The following is a 19,720-nucleotide window of genomic DNA, read 5'->3' as shown; positions in this document are numbered from 1 at the left end:
ACATGCAGCCTGCATAAGATCAGAAAGGGCTTGCCGTACGTCTGATGGATGGAAAGTTTAAATCTTGAAGCAACGACAGAATCAGGAAACTTTCAGAAATCATCCAGGAAGAAACGGAAAACCGCTAAATAGTTTTAAAATGTTTGGTTTTCACAAAAAGGAAGAAGTTATTGAAAGTTACATTTATCCAGGAACTTTGCATCAGTAATTGCACAATTTGACATTTCGAAAATAAATTTGCTCAATGGAAACACGGCAGTTTTTTCAATAAAAGGTTTTAGGATTAGGGTTTTTTATTTGCATCAAAATTGGTTTATTTCTCAAAAATGCAAAGTCACATGATGAAGGTTTGTGCCCCTTCCTGCCCCTGTGAGAAAAAAACAGAGATGCGCCCCTGGCCAAGGTGTTTAATTTATTCCTGAGAAAAACAATAAGGACCCCAAGGACCTGAAACTTTGGGATTCTGGTTCATGTTGTAACAAGTTTGGACGCCACAGAGCAAAGTTCAGTTAAAATGTTGGAGTCACTAAAAAAAGGTAAAAGTTTAAATTCTGTTGGAATGTAAATAAAAATAAATAACTTGTGAATTAATAAAAGCTCCACATTTATTCAGTTTGTTTATGACTAAATAGTCAAACATTTACTGAGACATGAGATTAAGTTTTATTATTTCTAAGTTTTTGTAATTTAATTGAAATTGTATCATGACCCAAATCATGATTTATACATCTAATAATCAAAATTAAATTCATGACTTAAAGGAGGCGGTTTTTACAGTAGTTTATAAATAAAACCATGATTTTAAAACTGCATGTTGTATTTATTCAGGTTTAATTGAGTACAGAAAGCATTCAGACCAATTTAAATTTTTCACTCTGTTTCATTGGAGCCAATTTCTAAAATCAAAAAAGTTCATATTATTTCTCATGAATGTACATGTTTGTAAATTAAAAAGGAAAAACCGAAATATCCCTTTATTTTTTGTTGTTTGTAAACAAACAAACTGCATATTACAAACATGCAGTGGTTACAGAAAGAATATGAGACCTTTATTTAATCTCATATTCTTTCTGTAACCACTGCATGTTTGTTGGATCGTCTGGAACAAAAAGACGCTCCGTCATTTTGTCTGAGGTTTGTAGGTTTGGTTTTGTGTGTCTTTGGGTTGTTGGACGTGAGTCAATAACTGCATATTAAAAGTTTGCACAGACCAACGGCCGTTCTGGTTCGCCTTAAAAGCAAACATCACACCTGGCTGCACATGAAAACAAACATTAAAAAATAAAAATCCACAACGACGTGCATGTACAGTGTGTGTAGTTTAATTCCTCCAGCTGCTTTTAAACAGCTTTCAAACCAACAGATGAAATAAAACATGAGTGGATATTTTATGGAAATAAACATTTCCCATTCAGCAGTCACAGCGACAATTCTGTTAAATTTGAGTTTAAATCACGCAAATATTTACAACTAAAGCTACCGAATTCACCAGCTTTCCTCACACAACACAGATTTAACTTGTTACGTCTGATTTCAGAGTGAAAGGTTAAATTTTTAAAGGTTTATTTTTATTTGTTCCAAGATGAGTTTTGTTGTTATTTTTAAGATAGACTTCTTCCCTACACTTCAAAAACACAATCCCACCCAGTAATTCTGGTTAGTTTTTATTCTAAATATGTTAGTACACTTGAAATAAGACAAAACTAACTTATAAGTTAACTTTAGATGAGCTTGTTTTAAGTAAATAATTCCTTAATATCGGTGGGAAAAATGACACTTTGTTTTAAGTAAAATAATCTGCCAGTTAAACTAGTTCTTTTTTAGAAATATTAAGGAATTATTTGCTTTAGTAAGCTACTGTTTCTTGCTGAAAAGTTAATTGTAAGTTTTTTTTCGTATTTCAAGTGAACTAACATATTTGCAAAACTGCTTTTTGTGTTTTTGCAGTGTAGTTTCTGCCAGCCAACGGACGTAGACACAGGTTCACACTCAGAAACACCCAACAAAATGTGATTAAATTCAGTTCAAATAAAAACAAACAAGAAGAAAAATGGTTACAGACACATTTTGTTTTTAAAATAACAGATAAAGCTTGCTAAAAACGTTATTCAGGGTATTTATGGTATTATGGCTTGGATTTGACTGGACCGTTAGAGAAACTCGACTGTTTTCTAGCAGAAACCAGGAATAAAGAAGAAGCCGCCCCGGTGGTTCTGAACGCCCTGAGCTGCTACCTCTGAGTTGTTGCTGAGTTACTGGCTGCAGCGTTCTGCCGCCGCCACGTCAGGAGGAAATATTTCCAGCAGCGCCAGCTCTTCTTCTGCACTTCCTGTGGTGAGTCTCCAGGGGGCGTCGTCACGCTGTAGTGGTGCATCGGTTCCTGAAAAGCTCGTCAACGACGGACGAGTCGGCCAGCGTGGAAATGTCGCCCAGATTATTATCGTTGCAGGCGATTTTACGAAGCACCCGCCGCATGATCTTTCCTGCAAACACAACAAAGTTTGTTTACAAGCAGATTACACTGCAAAGTTAAGCTAAACTAGCAAAAACACAAAGTCTTACCAAGTAAATAATTGTTTGATATTGATGAAAAAGTTTCAGTGACAGATTATTTCACTTGTAATGTGGGGAACATTTATTGTTCTCAGTAAATTTAACTGCCAACTGAATCATTAATGTAAAACAAACTCCTCTATGTGGCTGAAAAGCTATTTGTAGGTTAGTTTTGTTTTATTTCAACATATTTCCAATGAAAAATAAACAGAAATATTTGAACTTCTGTGTTTTTGTGCGGGGAGCGTTTACCGGATCGGGTTTTGGGAAGTCCGGGCGCGTTCTGGATGTAGTCTGGAGTGGCAATGGCGCCGATCTTCTCCCTCACTGCAGACACAACAGAAACAGATCAGACTGGTTCTGCCCCTGTCCTGTCTGATTCCGCCCTGGTTCTGCCCGTGTCCTGTCTGGTTTCGCCCTGGTTCTGCCCGTGTCCTGTCTGGTTCAGACCCACCTTGCTTCCTGAGCTCGGCCTCCAGCGCCTTGCTGTACGCCACGCCGTCGTTCAGCGTGACGAAGCAGTAGAGGCTTTCTCCCTTCACAGCATGAGGGCGGCTCACCACGGCGGCTTCGACGACAGATTTGTGCTCCACCAAGGCTGACTCCACCTCCGCCGTGCTCAGCAGGTGACCTGGAGGGAGAGCAGCAGGAAATATACCGTCACACCATGGTAAAACAGAGTCAGATGATTAATCGATAAGCTGCGATTAATAAGTTTTCTGCTCTATCAAGATGGCCGACCGCCTTGCTATAACATGAAGGTAAAATTTAGCATTATATGCTGAATTTTAAAAAAAGAAACATCATTATATTTGAACATTTGTGTACCCAAATAGCATTAGCTTTAGCTAGTCTAACTAATGCTAGTAATCTAGTATTAGCATTACCGATGCTAAGACTAGTTATAGCATTAGAATTCAAGCATTAGCTAGTTATCCAATTGTGAATGCTAATGCTAGTTATGCTAACTTAACTAGTTGGGTCTGCAACACTGCCCATGTTAATTAACAATAGCATTAAATCACAAGTTTTCCTAGCATTAAATATGATAATATCAGCTATCCTGCTAACATAATAACAATTATTGTTGCTAATGCTATCATTAGCAATGCTAGTTATGCTAGCATTAGTATCAGCAGCTAATTATCCAAACTTAAATTCCACATATTTCAAGACTCCAGGGTCTTCCAAATCATTATGACCGCTCTGATGAGAGCGAGTTTGATCGGCTAGCGTACCTGAGACGTTCAACATGTCGTCTATCCTCCCTGTTATCCAGTAGTATCCGTCCTTGTCTCTACGGCAACCTTACGGTAGAAACAGGTGATGAGGACAGAGTAGGATGACTCCTGAACGGCTGATGCAGATATAAATAACCGTGTCTCACCGTCCCCGGTGACGTAATATCCCGGGAACTTCTTGAAGTACGTGGCTTCGAATCTCTCGTGGTCCCTGTAAACGCTCCGCATCACGCCGGGCCACGGCTGCTTGAACACCTGCGGAGAAGCGGAGCGTCATCAACACAAGGCGACGGAGGAAAATATACGGCAAGACAACAACATATTTAATCCTGACCAGGTATCCTTCACACGGCCCTTCCAGCTCTTCTCCAGACTCGTTCAAGATGGCCGGCAACACGCCGAAGAACGGAAACGTCTGAGGACAGAAAGTCACATATTTAGACATTTTATCAAAAACACACACACACACATATATACTGTATATATATATATATATATGTATATATATAGTTACAGAGTAAACAAACTGGGTCGTTTACTCACAGCAGATCCGGGTTTCATGGGCGTCGCCGCCGGCAGAGGAGTCAGCACGTGTCCACCCTGAAAGCCAAAGACACAGAGAGGGATTGAACCGTGTCGTCATGGCGACGCCGACGCAGCCCGACAGGTCGGGTCGGTACTGACGGTTTCAGTCTGCCAGAAGGTGTCGACGATCGGACATCGTTTCTCCCCCACCACGCCGTGGTACCACTGCCACGCCTCCGGGTTGATGGGCTCGCCCACCGTTCCCAGAACCTTCAGCGATTTGCGTTTGTGCCTTTAAAAAAAGCAAAGAAAGCCAATTCAGGACGCATTCGTGTCTCCGAGTTGGTTCGGAAACGGGTCGGAAACGGGTCGCTCACTTCTGCACCGGGTCGCTGCCGTACTTCATCAGCAGCCTGATGGCGGTCGGCGCCGTGTAGAACTTCGTCACCTGGTATTTGTCCACGATCTGCCACATGCGGCCGACGTCGGGGTACGTAGGCAAACCCTCGAACTGGAAGCAGAGAGAGGAGGTCACGTCACCATGGCAACAACATAACAGGAAGAGGAAAAACATTTCTCCAAAATAAAATAACGAGAGAAAAAAAAACTAACTGGACGTGTAATAAATGTTCATATCACAAACTAAACAGAGTTGAGTAATAACATTACAAGAAATATATGATATTGAGAGTAAAGTCACAATAATATGAGAAAAAGCCAGAATATTATGAGAATTAACTGATAATAATGTGAGAAAACGTAGAAGATTTACGTTATAATATCAGGATAGCGTCGTAATAATACAAGAATAAACTCTGAATATTCCACAATAAAGTTATAATAAAAAGAAAAAAATCTTACTAAAATAATAGTCGGAATAATATGAGAATAAACTCCCAGTGTTCCAAAATAAAGCTGTAATATTAGCAGAATAAAGTAGTAACTTTATTTTTTTTAAAAGGGGAATGTTGATCATCTTGTGAAGTTTTACTGTGGTATAAATTTTACAAACTGTTTCATCTTTCCATTTTAAAGAAATGATTAAAACTTATTGAGCTGTTCACATCAGATAACTTCTCAAAACTTTGCTCTCATTAAATCAAACGTAATTTTATGACTTTATTCTGGTAACATTGGAACTTTATTCTACTGCTATTAATGACTTTATTTTCGTAATTTCAAAAAGATACTCTGTTGTCATAAGCAAATGGCTTAAACTGATCAAAACTAAATTACAATTGAAAATATGAAGTCAAATCTAAATAAAAACAAGTTATTTCCTTAATATAATGTATTAAACTCTTTGTTTTCAGAATGAAATCCGCGGCGTTAGCAGGAATGGCGATAACGAGAAATAAATCATTAACATTGGAGCAACTTCCTTATCAAAGTGAACGATAAAAGTTCAGCTGCCATCACAGGAAACTGAAAGCCTTGCTACTGTTTCTACAAACTAAAGGGTGGAAAAAGTGAGATAAATTAACGGTTCCTCACCAACACACTGGTGGCGCCGTTGGCCAGCGGTCCGTACGTGATGTAGGAGTGGCCGGTGATCCAGCCGATGTCCGCCGTGCACCAGAAGACGTCGTCGGGCTGATGGTCGAACACCAGTTTGAAGGTGGTGGCGGCGTAGAGCAGGTATCCGCTGACCGTGTGAAGAACGCCCTGCAGAGAGGAAACCAGTGTAGCTGCGTTACACTGCAAAAACACAAACACACTAAATCCAACCAAGTATTTTTGTCTAGTTTATACTGCAAATATCTTAGTACCTTAAATAAGGCAAAAGTAACTTTTCAGCAAGATAAATGAGCTTATAAATCTAGAGTATAAATTAAGAAAAACTAGTTCCACTGGCAGATTTTATTTTTAATGTTTTATATATATACAGTATATTTTACATATTTGTTGAAACTGTCATTATGTCATAACGGTACCATATGAGATAATTAAACTGGAAAAAATTTGCTCATCTGCCTTTTCCCCTAACTAGGAACAACCAATCAGAGCCAGGAGGCGGGTCTTAGTGCTGTCAATCACCTGTTTCCATCTCCCCTTGCTCTCTACTAAGCTACAGCTAGCAAAGCCTGTTATGAATGCTAATGCTAGTTAGCATAGCCACCAATGACTGTGGATAAACAGGTTTTCAGTAACAATAAGTTGTTTTCCTGCTCATACATGGGGGTGGTTGACAGCGCTAAGACCCGCCTCCTGGCTCTGATTGGTTGCTTTAGTTGAATTTCTTCAGCAGTTCAGGGAGGCAATGAAGGAGATTGATCCTTTCACTGATTATCTGTTCCAAATATCTAAAAAACATATTTATGTAACTGTTTTTTTTCTTATAAAAGCTACATACTGCAGCTTTAAGTGAAGCAATCTTCCTCTGAAACTAGCACTTTAAAAAAAAAAAATCAATATTCAATAATTTACTTTAAAAAATTGATCTTTCTGAAAAGTTGCTTTTGTCTTATGCAAAGTATAATAACATATTTGCACAAGAAACTAGACAAAGATCCTTGGTAAGATTTTGTGTTTTTGCAGTGTAGAGATGCACAATATATTGGCAGCAACATCAGTAAATCTGAACTATAGGCCACATGCAGAGATTCAATTAAAGTGTCCCGAAACCACAGCCTTGAGGAACCCCAGATTTCTGCTGTTTCCTCAGTAAGAATCGCCAAATGACACCAAGAAACACATTTTTTGGTTTCTCTGTGTGTAATTTTTACATTTACTGGACTCCATTATTGGACATAAAAAAGTTTATTTTCAGTAAATGATAGCCAACTTAAGCTTATTACTTTATAAGCATATGTACAAATATTTTGTAAAACTTTAGGTCATGTTGGCAGGGACCTAATTTTATGGCTTTCTGGCTCTTATTGTTGATTTGTGGTGCAGTTGCTCTTTAATCTGCGCTGTAGGACACATACAAATATTGAATTAAAATGTCCCGAGACCTCAGCCTTGAGGAACCCCAACAAATTTTTGTTTACTCTGTTATTATAAACATCAAATGAGACAAAGAAATCAATTTTCTGTTCTAGTGTACTGAATTTGATTCTAAAAATCTAAAATAAAAAAAGGAGGGATTGTTTTGTGTCTGCTTCCTTTACTTTGGGTTTGCCGGTGGAGCCGCTGGTGTAGAGAATGAAGAGCGGGTCTTCAGACTCGCACCACTCGGGTTCGCACTCGTCTGCAGCTCCACTCATCAGAGAGTGCCAACACAAGTCAACGTCTGGGTTCCAGGGCACCTGGAGCAGAAAACAAAACAGAAATGAGGAAAAACAACCCTGGACGAGAAGAAAACAAGTGAAAGTTACAAATTAGCAGCTAATATTTGCATCCAATAAGTGGGAAGCAGTGACTGAATTACAAATACCTCATTAGTTAATGTTAGTGAACACCAGAGCTCAGCCACAGAAACAAAATTTAAGGAAATTAAACAGAAATGAGGAAAAATGACATTAAAACAAGCATGACACAGCAATGGTTTAGGCTGCATTTCTCATTACTTTAAGTGGGCCAGTTCGGCGTTAGGAGCCTGCAGAGTTTATGGCTTCATCTCATTGATTGGTGAGTTTGTAGCAAAGCCACAAATCAATCAGGAGGAGAACAGAAGCGCTGCTCCTTTAAGGAGTAAATCTCCAGAAACGTCCGTCTCATGAGGACGACCTCTGCAGCGACCTTCAGTCCTCAGTCATTACTGGGATTTCTTCAATCTGCTAATGGCGAAGTCTTCCTCCCAGGCTGGGTAACATGTTTTATTAAAATTACGTGAAAAGGTCAAACGCCAAAGAACGATTAAATTATTGGCTCTGTGGACCCGTTTCATTCTCTTTAATGGGCCAAACTTAATAACTGGGATAAGAAAAGCTTTTCTCTCCAGCTGCTTTTCAGACGAAGAGAAACTCCAGAAAAAAATAACTACATGTTCTTACTCTGATTTCTTTTCACTATTTTGATTAAATGGTTTATGATCTTCTACTTCCTTTTGGTTCTGTGTGCTGGGACATAAACCTGTTAATTTTGATTAATTAACTACACCAATTTTAACACATTAAAAATTGTAATAAAATTAATCTGGTCTTGTTTTTAAGCATACAAAAATGGTAGTAAAATGATACGTAAAAAACATGAATTGCTTCTAAAATTGTGTATCTTTAAGGCTGGACAATTAATCAATAACAATATATTTCACAATAGACACATGATCAATAAAGTATCTTTTTTATTTAATTAAACTGAATTGAAAAACAAACGTGATCAGTTTGTGAGCTTCTGTTTATTATGTTAGCAGGAGCTAACATAGTTAGCAGGAGCTAATATAGTTAGCAGGAGCTAACACAAAATCAAAACAAGTTGGAAGATAATAAATGAATATTTAAAGTGACAATGAGGAATCTTTCAGTCTTTTTCAAACTTTCATTTTGACATATTTAAGAAAATATTTTGATCCCAATGCTAACCGTAAACAGCTTGAGTTCACAGCTAGCTTTTTTAGCACATGCTCTCCTAGCATTTCCAAGCAGCAGCAGAACAAACATCAGATTTTTCATCCGACTTTCTCCTCTTCCTCCGTTTGGTCATCCTCATCTTCATCTGCTCTCGCTCCGGATCAAACTGAAAGGGCTGAACGTTACTCACTGCGCAGGAATTACTGTTCTGACTAGCACTGCTAGCACCTAGCATATTTCATCTACCAGGATGCATTGAAGCGTAAACAACATGGCTATGTATTTTATTTACATTTATGAAAACTTACTCCACTAAACTTTCCATTGTCATGATGGGATGCAGCCCCCAATGACAGTCAGCAGTCTCGCTAATGACTACAGGCCAAATATAACATTTCTGAGATTTACTTTTAAGCTGAATTGTGGAAATAAAAAACTTTAACGGTGTTCTGATTTATTGAGATGAACTGATAAACGTTTCAATCTGATCTCAAGCTAGAGAGAAACAAAGTGATGCAAAAACAGTGAAGCGTTTGATTGAAACCAAAGAGATGTTGTTACAAAACAAACAAAACCCCAAAAGATGACATGGAGGATTTTAGTTATGGAGATGGAAATACCTTAGGAACAGGATGCGTTTTCTTTACTTTCCTTTTCTCCTGCTGGATGGGAGTGAGGGAGGGGAAGGCAAAACAGGAGGAACGAGAGGTTAATGGGGAAAGGAAACCCGCCAACAAAAATAATTAAAACCAGGGACACCAAATCAAATCATGGCAGATGAAGACTGAGAAGCTTTTAGGACGAATGCAGAAGGAAAAAAAGACCATAAAGTTAGCATCTTCTGCTGCAGCCAGGCTTGTTTCGGATAAACGATCCGTCGTTTCCTCACCTCCAGATCTGGACACACTCGCTTGGCGGGAGGAGACTGTCTTCCCGCCGCCTCCGGCTCCTTCGATAAGTGCTTCAGCATTATGCACTTCTTCAGTGGAAATTCTCTGCAAAAACACAACAACTAAATGTTCACTTCACCCTCTCACTGTGAGCACGCAGCGCCTTGCAACAGCATCAAAAATCTGCTAGATTAGACTTTTTTCATGGCATAAACAACACAAAGAAGAAGTATGATGTTGTATTGGGGTCAGATTAGGTAGATATAAAAAAGAGGTGTAAATTTCCACAAAAAACTAGAATTTTTCTTTAAAAAAAAATAGTTCCAAATGTCAAATAATTGCACAAAAGAAAACTCTGAAATGTTCAGAATAATTTCAGGAATTTCTTAGAAAAAAAAAACAAGGACATTTTTTCAGTTTCAAAGGTTGATACTTTGTAAGAAAAAAAACTCAGACATTTTAGCTTAATCTTAGAAATTTTGAAAAAAAACAACACACAAACTGCAAAAGTAAAAAAAATTAGCAAGTGAAAAATTTCCGAAAATAAAAATTTCTCAGCTTCAGAAGTTGAAAATTTCTAGAAAATTTCTAGAAAAAACAAGGCAACTTCTAAGCTGAATTTTTTTTTGAGAGTAATCGTGGAAAATGTCTTGAAAAAAACAAAGAAATTCCTGAGCCTTTATCACCCTGGGGATAAATAATATGTTTTAAATTGAATTTAATTACATTTTCTGTCTGTATTTTCAGGAGGACTTTGTTTTCTGTCCAACCTGCAGTAAAAATAAAAATAAGTTTTGCCCAAAACTAATCAAGCTGCAGTTTGAGTTTCACCCGGTTCAAATTCTGTAGAAAAGAAAATCTAATATTAAACTCATTTTACATCAAATTATTAATCTGTTCATTAAGAGTCACCAGATGAAAGCTTTATTTAAGCGTTTATTTAGGTTTTCATTTTTAGCTGCAGATGTATCCTTTGCCACAAATAATCAATCGTTCTCTAAAGAAATGCATTATAGGGAATAAAATGTTTGTTTTCTTATTTTAAAAAATTCTTTTAATTATATGTTTGTTCAGTATTTGTATTTCTAATATCGTATTAAGTGAAAAGTTAGCAGATTAACCATTTAACTGTCAGAATAATCAATAAAAATCAAAAGAAATTTTAACAGTTCAGCAGAGCTGCGGCTTAATGTGTGTGTGTGTGTGTGTGTGGGTGGGTGTGTGTGTGTGTGTGTGTGTGTGTGCTGGGGTGTGAATAAGGGGATTTGCCGCTTACTTGTCTCTACATTTCTGCAGAGCTTCATCAGCTAAGAGCTTCAGGTTGATCAGCTTATCTCCTCGGTAGAAACCGTCTGACATGGAAACACAAAGAGCCAGAAGGTTTACGCTCCGTTCAAACCAGAAACACAAAACTTTTAACTCCAGCTGAGACTTTTTACAGAAAGACAAACATTTCACATGCAGAGGAGAGTACAAGACCTGAAAATTACACTCAAGAGTAGCACTACCTCAACATACCTTAACAAATCTTTACTCAAGTAAGAGTAAAACAACATTTGGTAAAAAGTCTACTCCAGTAACTGATCAAATTATCAATAATTTAATGTTTAAAATTTACATCAGTCGTACTAAAATATAAAGTTAAGTGGAAATTTTGGTATTTTAAAGACTCAAATGAAAACAATTCCTATAAGTAACATAATTACAAAATAAAATCAGGCAAAAAAATAATAATTAGAGGATCCAGAAATTTTATTCAAGTAATAATACAGAAAATAATCTCCTAAAAGTAATTTTTTCCCCAAGAAGTTCCTCAAATAAATGTAACTGAGTAAATGTATTTAGTTACTACTACGATTACAGTTTTACGGACGATTACTGATCTTTAAAAAGCATGAATGGATTCAGATTTTAGCCGGTACCAATTATTTTGGTCTGAAAAGTCGCTAGGTTAGCAAAAGGGAACGTAATTAATTTATTCTCCCGTAAAAACTGTGAAAAAGTAGCTGGCTGCAAATTTCTGTGTCCTGAGGTCAGTAATTTCTTTATTTCTTTTATAAAACCAAAACATTATTTATGAATGAAAACATAAGAGCTTCTGCAGGCTGGATTAAGTTTTTCACCCCAGACTAATCTGGCAGATTAGGCTTTGATTACAGACTCAGAATCAGCACTTCAGCAGCGACTCGGCTCCCTGAAGTTAGCCGGTTCTGGTTCTGGCTTAAACTGGATTCTTCTGGTTCAAACTGACCTGCAGTGATGAGCAGCGAGCACTGAGAGTCGATGATCCGCTCGCACAAAGACTCGGCGGAGAAACCTGCAAACTGGGAGCAGCGGTGGGATTACGCACACGTTCTACGATCAAACAAAGCCGAACTTCGCAGGAATGTTTCGTAAACTCACGACGATGGAGTGGACGGCTCCGATGCGGGCGCACGCCAACATGGCGACCACCAGCTCCACCACCATGGGCATGTAGATGGAGACGCGGTCGCCCTTCTTCACTCCTGCACATAAGAACACAAAAGTTGAAACGATTAATCGTGATTAATCGATCATTTAGTGATCGATGATCAAGTATGCAGACTCAAAAAAAGCCCATTTGCTGAAAAAACAACAGTTACGTGGCAGTAATTAAACCAAAACTGTCCAAAAATATATACATTTTTATTAACTGTAAAAAAGACCTTCTTTGTCTGTAAATCTGTTCTACCCAGAATCCTCTAGTGCCACAGTTTCAGCTTCAAATGGGTCAAATTCTGTACAATTCTCATTTTTGAGAATTAAGCATTTTTGCTATCCAATTATTAATTGGTCAATTGGAGAAACGATCAACAGACTGTAAGTGAATCAGAAAGAGCTGATTTAAGTACTTAGTTGAAGATGCATCCTTTGCTACGTTACTGCATTTTTGGCAATAACATGTTTTATGTATAAAGGAATTTTATTTATTTTTGTATATTTATATTTTTTTAATGTATTTCCAATTTTGTATAAAAAGACTTTAGCAGTTAGATGAAAACCTGCAGAATGTGGCATTTTTTTATCAGATTAATTTATCAATCATCAAAATAATTGATCAACTGCCTGAGGAACAATAGCTAGCTGCAGCCATGTCTGATTATTCCGATTAATCACCAGTATGACCGATTAATCGCCTGAGTGATTGAATATTTTAATAATCGATTACTAAAATAATAACTAGCTGCAGCCCTAAACAGACAGAAAGGCAGGAAGTGGTGAGAGACACCAAACAGGTCATTATTCATTATTCTGTCAAAACTCATTTAAAACATGTTGGATGGAAGAAAAACTTTGGGACAGAATAAAATTCAGCTTTTTATTAGAGCAGACTGCCCAGCCTCTCCCTCTTAGAAACCTTTAGAACCGGCTGCAGGATTTTGGTGATTTGAAGCAGAAAGTCTCTGAACAGCAACAGTTTATTTCCTACAGCAGCTAAAAAAAACTGTCACTGTGATGAAACCAGCTTTCATAATCTGTGAGGACGCAAACATTTCAGTAAATTTCCTCATCATGCTCTCTGCAGATGGTGTAGCAACTTCATTGCATGAGAGACAACCGTTAAAGAGCCAGAAAACCATAGAAGTAGGTTCCTGCCAAAATCCGCTGGGACTTTACAGAATGTAACAAGTTCGTACATTAAATGAATTTAACACTAATTTACTGGAAAGAAACTGATTATGTGTTCAATAATGGAGGTCAGAAAATACAACTTTTACACACAGAGAAACTGCAAAAGGATACATTTGTGTAATTCAGTGACTGTAACTGTAAAGCAGTTGGGGTTCCTCAAGGCTGAGGTCTCGGGACAATTTAACTCCAGCTGAATTTTCCCATTGGTTACAACGGCCCAGTTTGGCAGATGTCTGCGTCATACATGGTTTTATCCTCGGGTTTAAAAACATCTCAGTCAAACTGGTTCTGTGGTCTCAACTGGCCACTTTTTCAGAGACTTTAGTAGCTATTTTAATTGTCGTTCTTTGTTTATTTTGGACATATAAAATGTCTTCCACTTCTAGTGTTGTGTTTGTCAGATATTAAGTTTACTGATCTTCGAGAACGTGAACTTGCATTACTATGTCATTACGCCAGGAGCTGGAAAGGTGATCGTATATTATATGTGGATGCTAAGCAGGAAGTGAACTACAGTGCAGGGCATTCTGGGTAAATCCAAATGTGTTAGACTAGCTATAGCAGGAGAAATGACTTGTGTTTTATTACCAAAGACTAAAGCGAAATCCTCCAACCATTCAAATCTGATGCCACTCCATTTTTGTTCACATTTGGTAAAGAAGGAAGTTATGCTCAGTGTCTTCAGAGGTCTTTGTGTCATTTCCTTCTGTATATCTTGGTGCAGCGCCCCCACAGGCCAGGAGGGAAACAGGTTCCAAAGGGTTTTGTTTGTTTGACAGAAAAAAATTAACAAATGTTGCAATTTTGGTCCCCAATCAAACTGGTGTGAAAACCCCCTGAAAGGCTCAGTGGCAGATCAGATGTTTAAAGCAGGTAGACGGGACTTACCCTGGGATTTTAGGACATTAGCGAACCGGCAGACCTTCTGCAGCAGCTCTTTGTAGGTGACGGTCAAGTCGTCTCCGGGTTCATTGCCTTCCCTGGAGTAAGAGACAGTAACGAAAAATAAATACCAACATCTGACCGGTTTCTTTTATCGTTTCTTACAGAATGGAGAGAAAACTGTGTATAAAACAGGAAAGGTCACTCCGCCAGTTTGGCTGTATTTTAGATACTTAAACAAACCAAAAATAATCAATAATTATTGATATGATCAGTTATAAAACTCTCATATTCCGATCCGTTTTTCAGCCATATCATTTAGAGCTGCGCTCCACTAACCAGAAGAAGGCGATATTGTCTCCGAGCTTCCTCTCGTGGACGTTGCGGTCCAGCAGGTTGTAGCAGATGTTGGTGGTGGCTCCTTCCATGAACTTGATGAAGATTTCTCCTTTGGTAACGTCGAAGTTGTAGTCCAGGAACTGACCGGTGTGTTTGGTCTTCCAGAAGAAATCTTTAGCAATGGCACCCCAGAACTCTGCGGCGCAGAAACAGGACAATTACAGAAAGGCACAGCTGTGTTTTTGAAGAAATTCACATTTGAAATACAGAAAAATGTATCATAGTTATTAACAAAATATTATTCCGGTTCAGTTCAGAACCATAACCTGATGGGACAAGACAAATGGAAATCCTGCTCTTTATGCACAATGTCCAGGAATTTGGGTAAAAATATAAATATTTGTGTTTTTCAAAAATACAAAGCATGACTGTTGGATATATAATTAATTTCTCAGGAAATGCAAATACCTGGATGAAATCATAATCAAATGATAGGAAGTTTATTTATTTTGGATATTTAAAATGTCCTCCAGTACCAGAGTTAAATGTTCATTAGAACTGAAAGTTTATTGATCTTTGAGAATGTTTTCTGAATGTGTAGCTGATTTTTATAGTTGAGTTAATTCAGTAGTTTGAACAGCAATGGGCAGAGATCAATGATTCCTTAAAGCTGTAAGTTTGTGATAAAGTCCCAACAGGTTGCATGTCTGTAGTAAAACACAAGAAAATGGCTCACACTTATTTCTTCCTGCAATCATCTGCCTTGTAAATGTGCACAGGAGTAAAGTGTATATCACTGCCAAAGAGCGTTTTACGTTTATGAGTTAGCGCAATCAAACGGTCTTTTGTGGAGACAATAAAGACACACTGAGCCTTGAACCAGGAAGTAACTGGGTAAAAATAAAAAAATAAAACAGAAAGCTGGGATAACTGCATACGTGCAACATTTCAAACTTTATCTGAGGCTTTAAAATGGGTTTGCAAGAGGGAGAGTGGATGTATCATGTTCTGCAAAATAATGAAACCAGTTGGTATCTAAGATTTTCTCAACAAGTCATCGGCAACATTTCCTTTGGTTCTAATGTAAGATATGAGACATAATAACCAGCCAAAAAGTATCCCTTTAACTTTATTGTTTATTTTAAAGTAAATATTAAACCTCTCTGTAACTGTATGACAAATCTTTCAGCGGTCGTCAGGCTTTAAATGTGAACCAACAGTAACTACAGGAAGAAATGGATGGAAGTCCAGTTAACCCTGTCACAATAAGCAATAAATCAGCCGATCAATAGATGAGTTCAAATGAGATCAATAACAATCGTTAAAAAGATGTTCTTTTTTACCGTCATTGAAAAGTCGCCATTTTGAAAAATGTTGCAAACATTTAGCACCCAGAGCAAACTAGTTAGTTTGAAGTACCTGAAACTTTTGCCTGTTTTCCCTGCTGAATTGAAAACAGACGATTTTTTATTTTTTTTAAAATGTTGGTTAGCTAGACTTTATAACCCATTTTAATTTTTGCTTTGTTTGTTTATTTTATCTATTTAAACATTTTCATTTGGAGTGCAAAATGTTATTTAGAAATAAAAGTTTTTTCAATCTTTAAGAGTGTGAACTTTGCCATTATTGTTATTTAATGACAATATTATCATTTATCACAATCATTTCTGGGACAATTTATCGTCTTATTGTGACAGGACTACAAAAGCCTGTTGCAATGAGAAATAAATCAATCCAATGATAAATTAAAACAACTCAATAATTTAAATTTGCATGATTTATTGTTTTTCTCTTTCTATCAAAAACTGGATGATAAAAGTCTTCAGTTTGGTGTTTTGGTCTCAACTAGACGTTTTTTGTTGTAGTTTGTTTTTTAAGGACAATCTTGCTTACAACGACTTCATAATTCATTTTATTTGTTGTTTTGTTTCTATATTTTGGATTTTTTAATGTCCTCCAGATCCAGAGTTCAATAGAATTTAAAGTTTATTTATCTTTGAGAATGTTTTGTTTTCTTCCATTATTATGCCACTATTATTATCATATTACTTCAAAATGGACTCAAAACAATATCATCGTTTATTACAATGGGACAATGAGAAAATGTGTCATTGTGACAAGACTAATTATTACTATTAACATTAGACAGGTTGGACCAGTTCATTCAAAAGGCTACAGCCAGGGAATCCTACATATTATAATTATTAGAAATATAATATTATAATAATATTGTTAGTATTATTTCTATGTTTGCCTCTGTGTGAATATGCATGCTTAATACATTCTGTATTAAAGCTCCAATTATCAATGCATAACTCCGTGTTTGTACTGAAATAGGAGCTAAATTTACTGAGAAATCAGCGTTTCTGGGTTTGATTCTCGCCTCAGTGTAAACTGAAACGTTTCAGTGTGAAAACTGGGAAATTCCTGGAGAAACTCCGACCTTTCACTGATCCTGTCTGGTACCAGAGCAATGCGGATGTATTACTGGGTGTGGAGATGCAATCCTGCAGGTTGCGACACCCCTGCTATCTTTTACATCTTCTCACGAGATTTTTCACTTTTAGCATTAATTATTCATCTATTCTGTAGCTTAAATTAATACTCACCATCTGGGTTCTCTATGGAGCGGATGTAGAGCTCCTTGTATTTCTCAAAGCTGGGGATGTGGGACTCCTTCTTTAGGTCCTCGGAGCAGAGGAAGACGTTCTCCTGCGGGGCTTTATCGGGAATCATGTTGGCTCCAATTTATTCCCCACGAACACAAGTCAAAGTGTGGACAGGTCGGCCTGATATTTCCACGGAAATCCAGTTTCAAGCACCCTGTTCTGGTGTACTTTCATAGAAACAAACTTAACTCATCGGGCGAAGTGTCAAATCTCGCGCGAAGTGCAAAAATTCGAACAAACTCAATGCAGATTTCATTCAGACTTCCTTGTTTCGCAGGGCGAATTATGACGCTTTTTCTTCAAAAGCTGTAGCCGTTGACCCCCAAAACACACGCTGTTTGATTTATAAAACAAAACCCAAGTCAGTTGTAGCTTCTACGCAGCTTCAGCGTCTCGTCGTTCCTGGGTGAACGCGGACGTAAAAAGGTTTGACACCAGCTAAGCTAACCAGCTAAGCTAAGGAGAAAAAGGCAGGTTGAGTTCATGCGTTAAAAAGCCCGCTCTGTGTTACATTAAACGAACCACGTTATGTTTAATCATTACATAAAAACATGCTTTCATTCAGCATAGCTCTATGTAACGAAAATAAAGTGTTTTTAGCCGTAGCGCTAACTCTTTGTGCGTCTCTTCTTCACTGTTTGTTGCAAGCGTGTTCTACTGCTGGACTGTTTGGCTCCGAGTCAGAGCCAATCAGAGCTCAGGGGGGCATTCACGTGCTCATTATGAAAGCTCCGAATTAACAGTGTTTTCCCACATACAAAACTGAAGTTGGCTTCTGACTAGCTTCCGACTCGAGAAATTTCCTATAAAGCACTTCCATCTATTTTTGTCCTACCTTGAGTATCTTTAATATAATATAGTTTAAAAACTATAATACTTTGTGATTTGGGAAACCAAACCAAATCACAAAGTATTGCATTCATTAACTGATTTTTAACTAAGTTTTAATTATTTTACTACTAGTGTAGAATAATCTAGCCTAGATTTGAATAGTCTAAGTAATGTAGCTTTTAAATTTAAGCAAGGCAAAGCTGCTTTGGTTGTGAAAAATGAGGTGGATTTGCCCTTTAACCATTTCCCGACTCGCAACCGACAATAGGAAGCCAACTTCAACTTCGGTTGCCCTGTTATATCATTACAGTCAAAACAAGTTAAAATTATACTCAATAGTATACATTTCAGATGTTTTGCTTTAAACCGCATAATGTATATTTTATCCAAATATTCATCAACTTCCCGTTAATATTCTTATTGGCATCATGCCAGTGACAAGCAAGGACAAACGCTGCGTTCAGGTCAACTCGGAAATTGAAACTTAGATCATGCTAAGGCGTCACACCCACTTTCGAGTAGCAAAACCGGTGCGAAGTAATGATAAAATAAAAAAATAAAATAAAATAAAAATGTTTTAAACATTTATTCATAAGTTCCAGATGAATAGTTTTAACCTCTCTTCTTCTTTCCGTTATACTAGAAGCATTTTAAAAGTTTTCGAGGTTTTTAGGACGAACATAGCTGAAAAAAAGTTTAGCTGTGATTTAGGCAAAGTTTAGGTTGCAGAAAACGTTAACCATCACGCTTTCAAAGTGGCTGAATTAAACAATTCTGCAAAGAGTGGGTATTAATTATATATTTAGTGGAGTAACTTTGTGTAATTAATTTACTTTTAGGAGGAAAAAATTGATTTGGAAAATATTTTTTCTGCCTGAACTAATCAAAATACCCAGAATTTGGACATAACTTTACATTTTTGTCTGTCAGATGTTCTGATTAGTTACTAAGTACTCGAGTCACCTTTTTACCAAATAATTTTTGACTCTTTGTTGCCTAACTTCTTGGACGGGTTACCTTGTAAAATATGTTCAAATAGTGCTATTCTTACTTTAATACGAGTTCTGCTAGTAGATTAGAAACACTGAAGTGTAACAAAAATGTAAAATCATAAGAAATTAATTAGGGGGTGAGTACCTTTTTACAGCTGTGCAGAATCCCTGCTAAAAAAACAGATCCAGAAACATTGAGCACATATTTTAACCATATGGCGCCTCCTACAGAAGAATGAGACGTAAAGCAACGTTTATCAAAATGGCGCCCGCCAGGGGGCGCTGTGGGAGTTTCAGCAAGTTGAAGAAATCTATTGTATTTTTTTATAATTAAATCTATTTTGTTTTTTAATGATAAAAGAATATTAAATGTTATTTGTTATGCTCGTCTTTCCGACTGCTCCGTCGCGCTTGCTAGCATAGCATAGCTAGCGCGAAATGGAAACGTTTCTGACAAGAAAAAGACTGAAGGAACCATCCTGGAGTATTTATGCTAAGCACATGTAATAAATATTGAAAAGTGAATAAATATGAGGGGGAAAATGTCTAAGTCAATGTTTCTTTAGATATTTTGTAGTGTTGTTGTGGATTTGCTAATGTGACTCCAGACCGGAAGCTAACGTTATATTTTTAACTCTTCTTTTGAACAGCACAAAAAAAGAGAAATAAAATAACAGGCAGCATTTGACA

The 19,720-nt window shown here is 37.2% G+C and overlaps 1 protein-coding gene across 3 annotated transcripts; it reads right to left on the bottom strand.

Annotated features, from left to right (window-relative positions):
* Positions 1-1,868: 1,868 nt before the first annotated feature.
* Positions 1,869-17,886, bottom strand: acss2 (acyl-CoA synthetase short chain family member 2). Of its 3 annotated transcripts, none has more exons than XM_032566514.1 (19): positions 17,148-17,886; positions 14,539-14,734; positions 14,206-14,297; positions 12,067-12,170; positions 11,915-11,987; positions 10,940-11,015; positions 9,663-9,768; positions 9,394-9,435; positions 7,433-7,570; positions 5,814-5,984; positions 4,697-4,830; positions 4,479-4,611; positions 4,338-4,394; positions 4,129-4,209; positions 3,941-4,049; positions 3,792-3,860; positions 3,008-3,184; positions 2,806-2,880; positions 1,869-2,483 (listed from the first exon to the last, which is right to left on the bottom strand). In XM_032566514.1, the coding sequence occupies exons 1-19, from the start codon at positions 17,272-17,274 to the stop codon at positions 2,356-2,358; spliced, it is 2,088 nt and encodes a 695-aa protein (XP_032422405.1). In that variant the 5' UTR covers positions 17,275-17,886; the 3' UTR covers positions 1,869-2,355. The 3 variants fall into 3 exon arrangements, with proteins under 3 accessions (XP_032422405.1, XP_032422412.1, XP_032422420.1); XM_032566521.1 differs by having other exon boundaries at positions 9,394-9,432; XM_032566529.1 differs by lacking the exon at positions 9,394-9,435.
* Between the last annotated feature and the right edge of the window lie 1,834 nt (positions 17,887-19,720).

Source organism: Xiphophorus hellerii, chromosome 1 (assembly GCF_003331165.1).
Source record: "Xiphophorus hellerii strain 12219 chromosome 1, Xiphophorus_hellerii-4.1, whole genome shotgun sequence".
Classification (NCBI taxonomy): Eukaryota; Metazoa; Chordata; class Actinopteri; order Cyprinodontiformes; family Poeciliidae; genus Xiphophorus; species Xiphophorus hellerii.
This window is presented reverse-complemented; position numbering and strand designations above follow the sequence as displayed.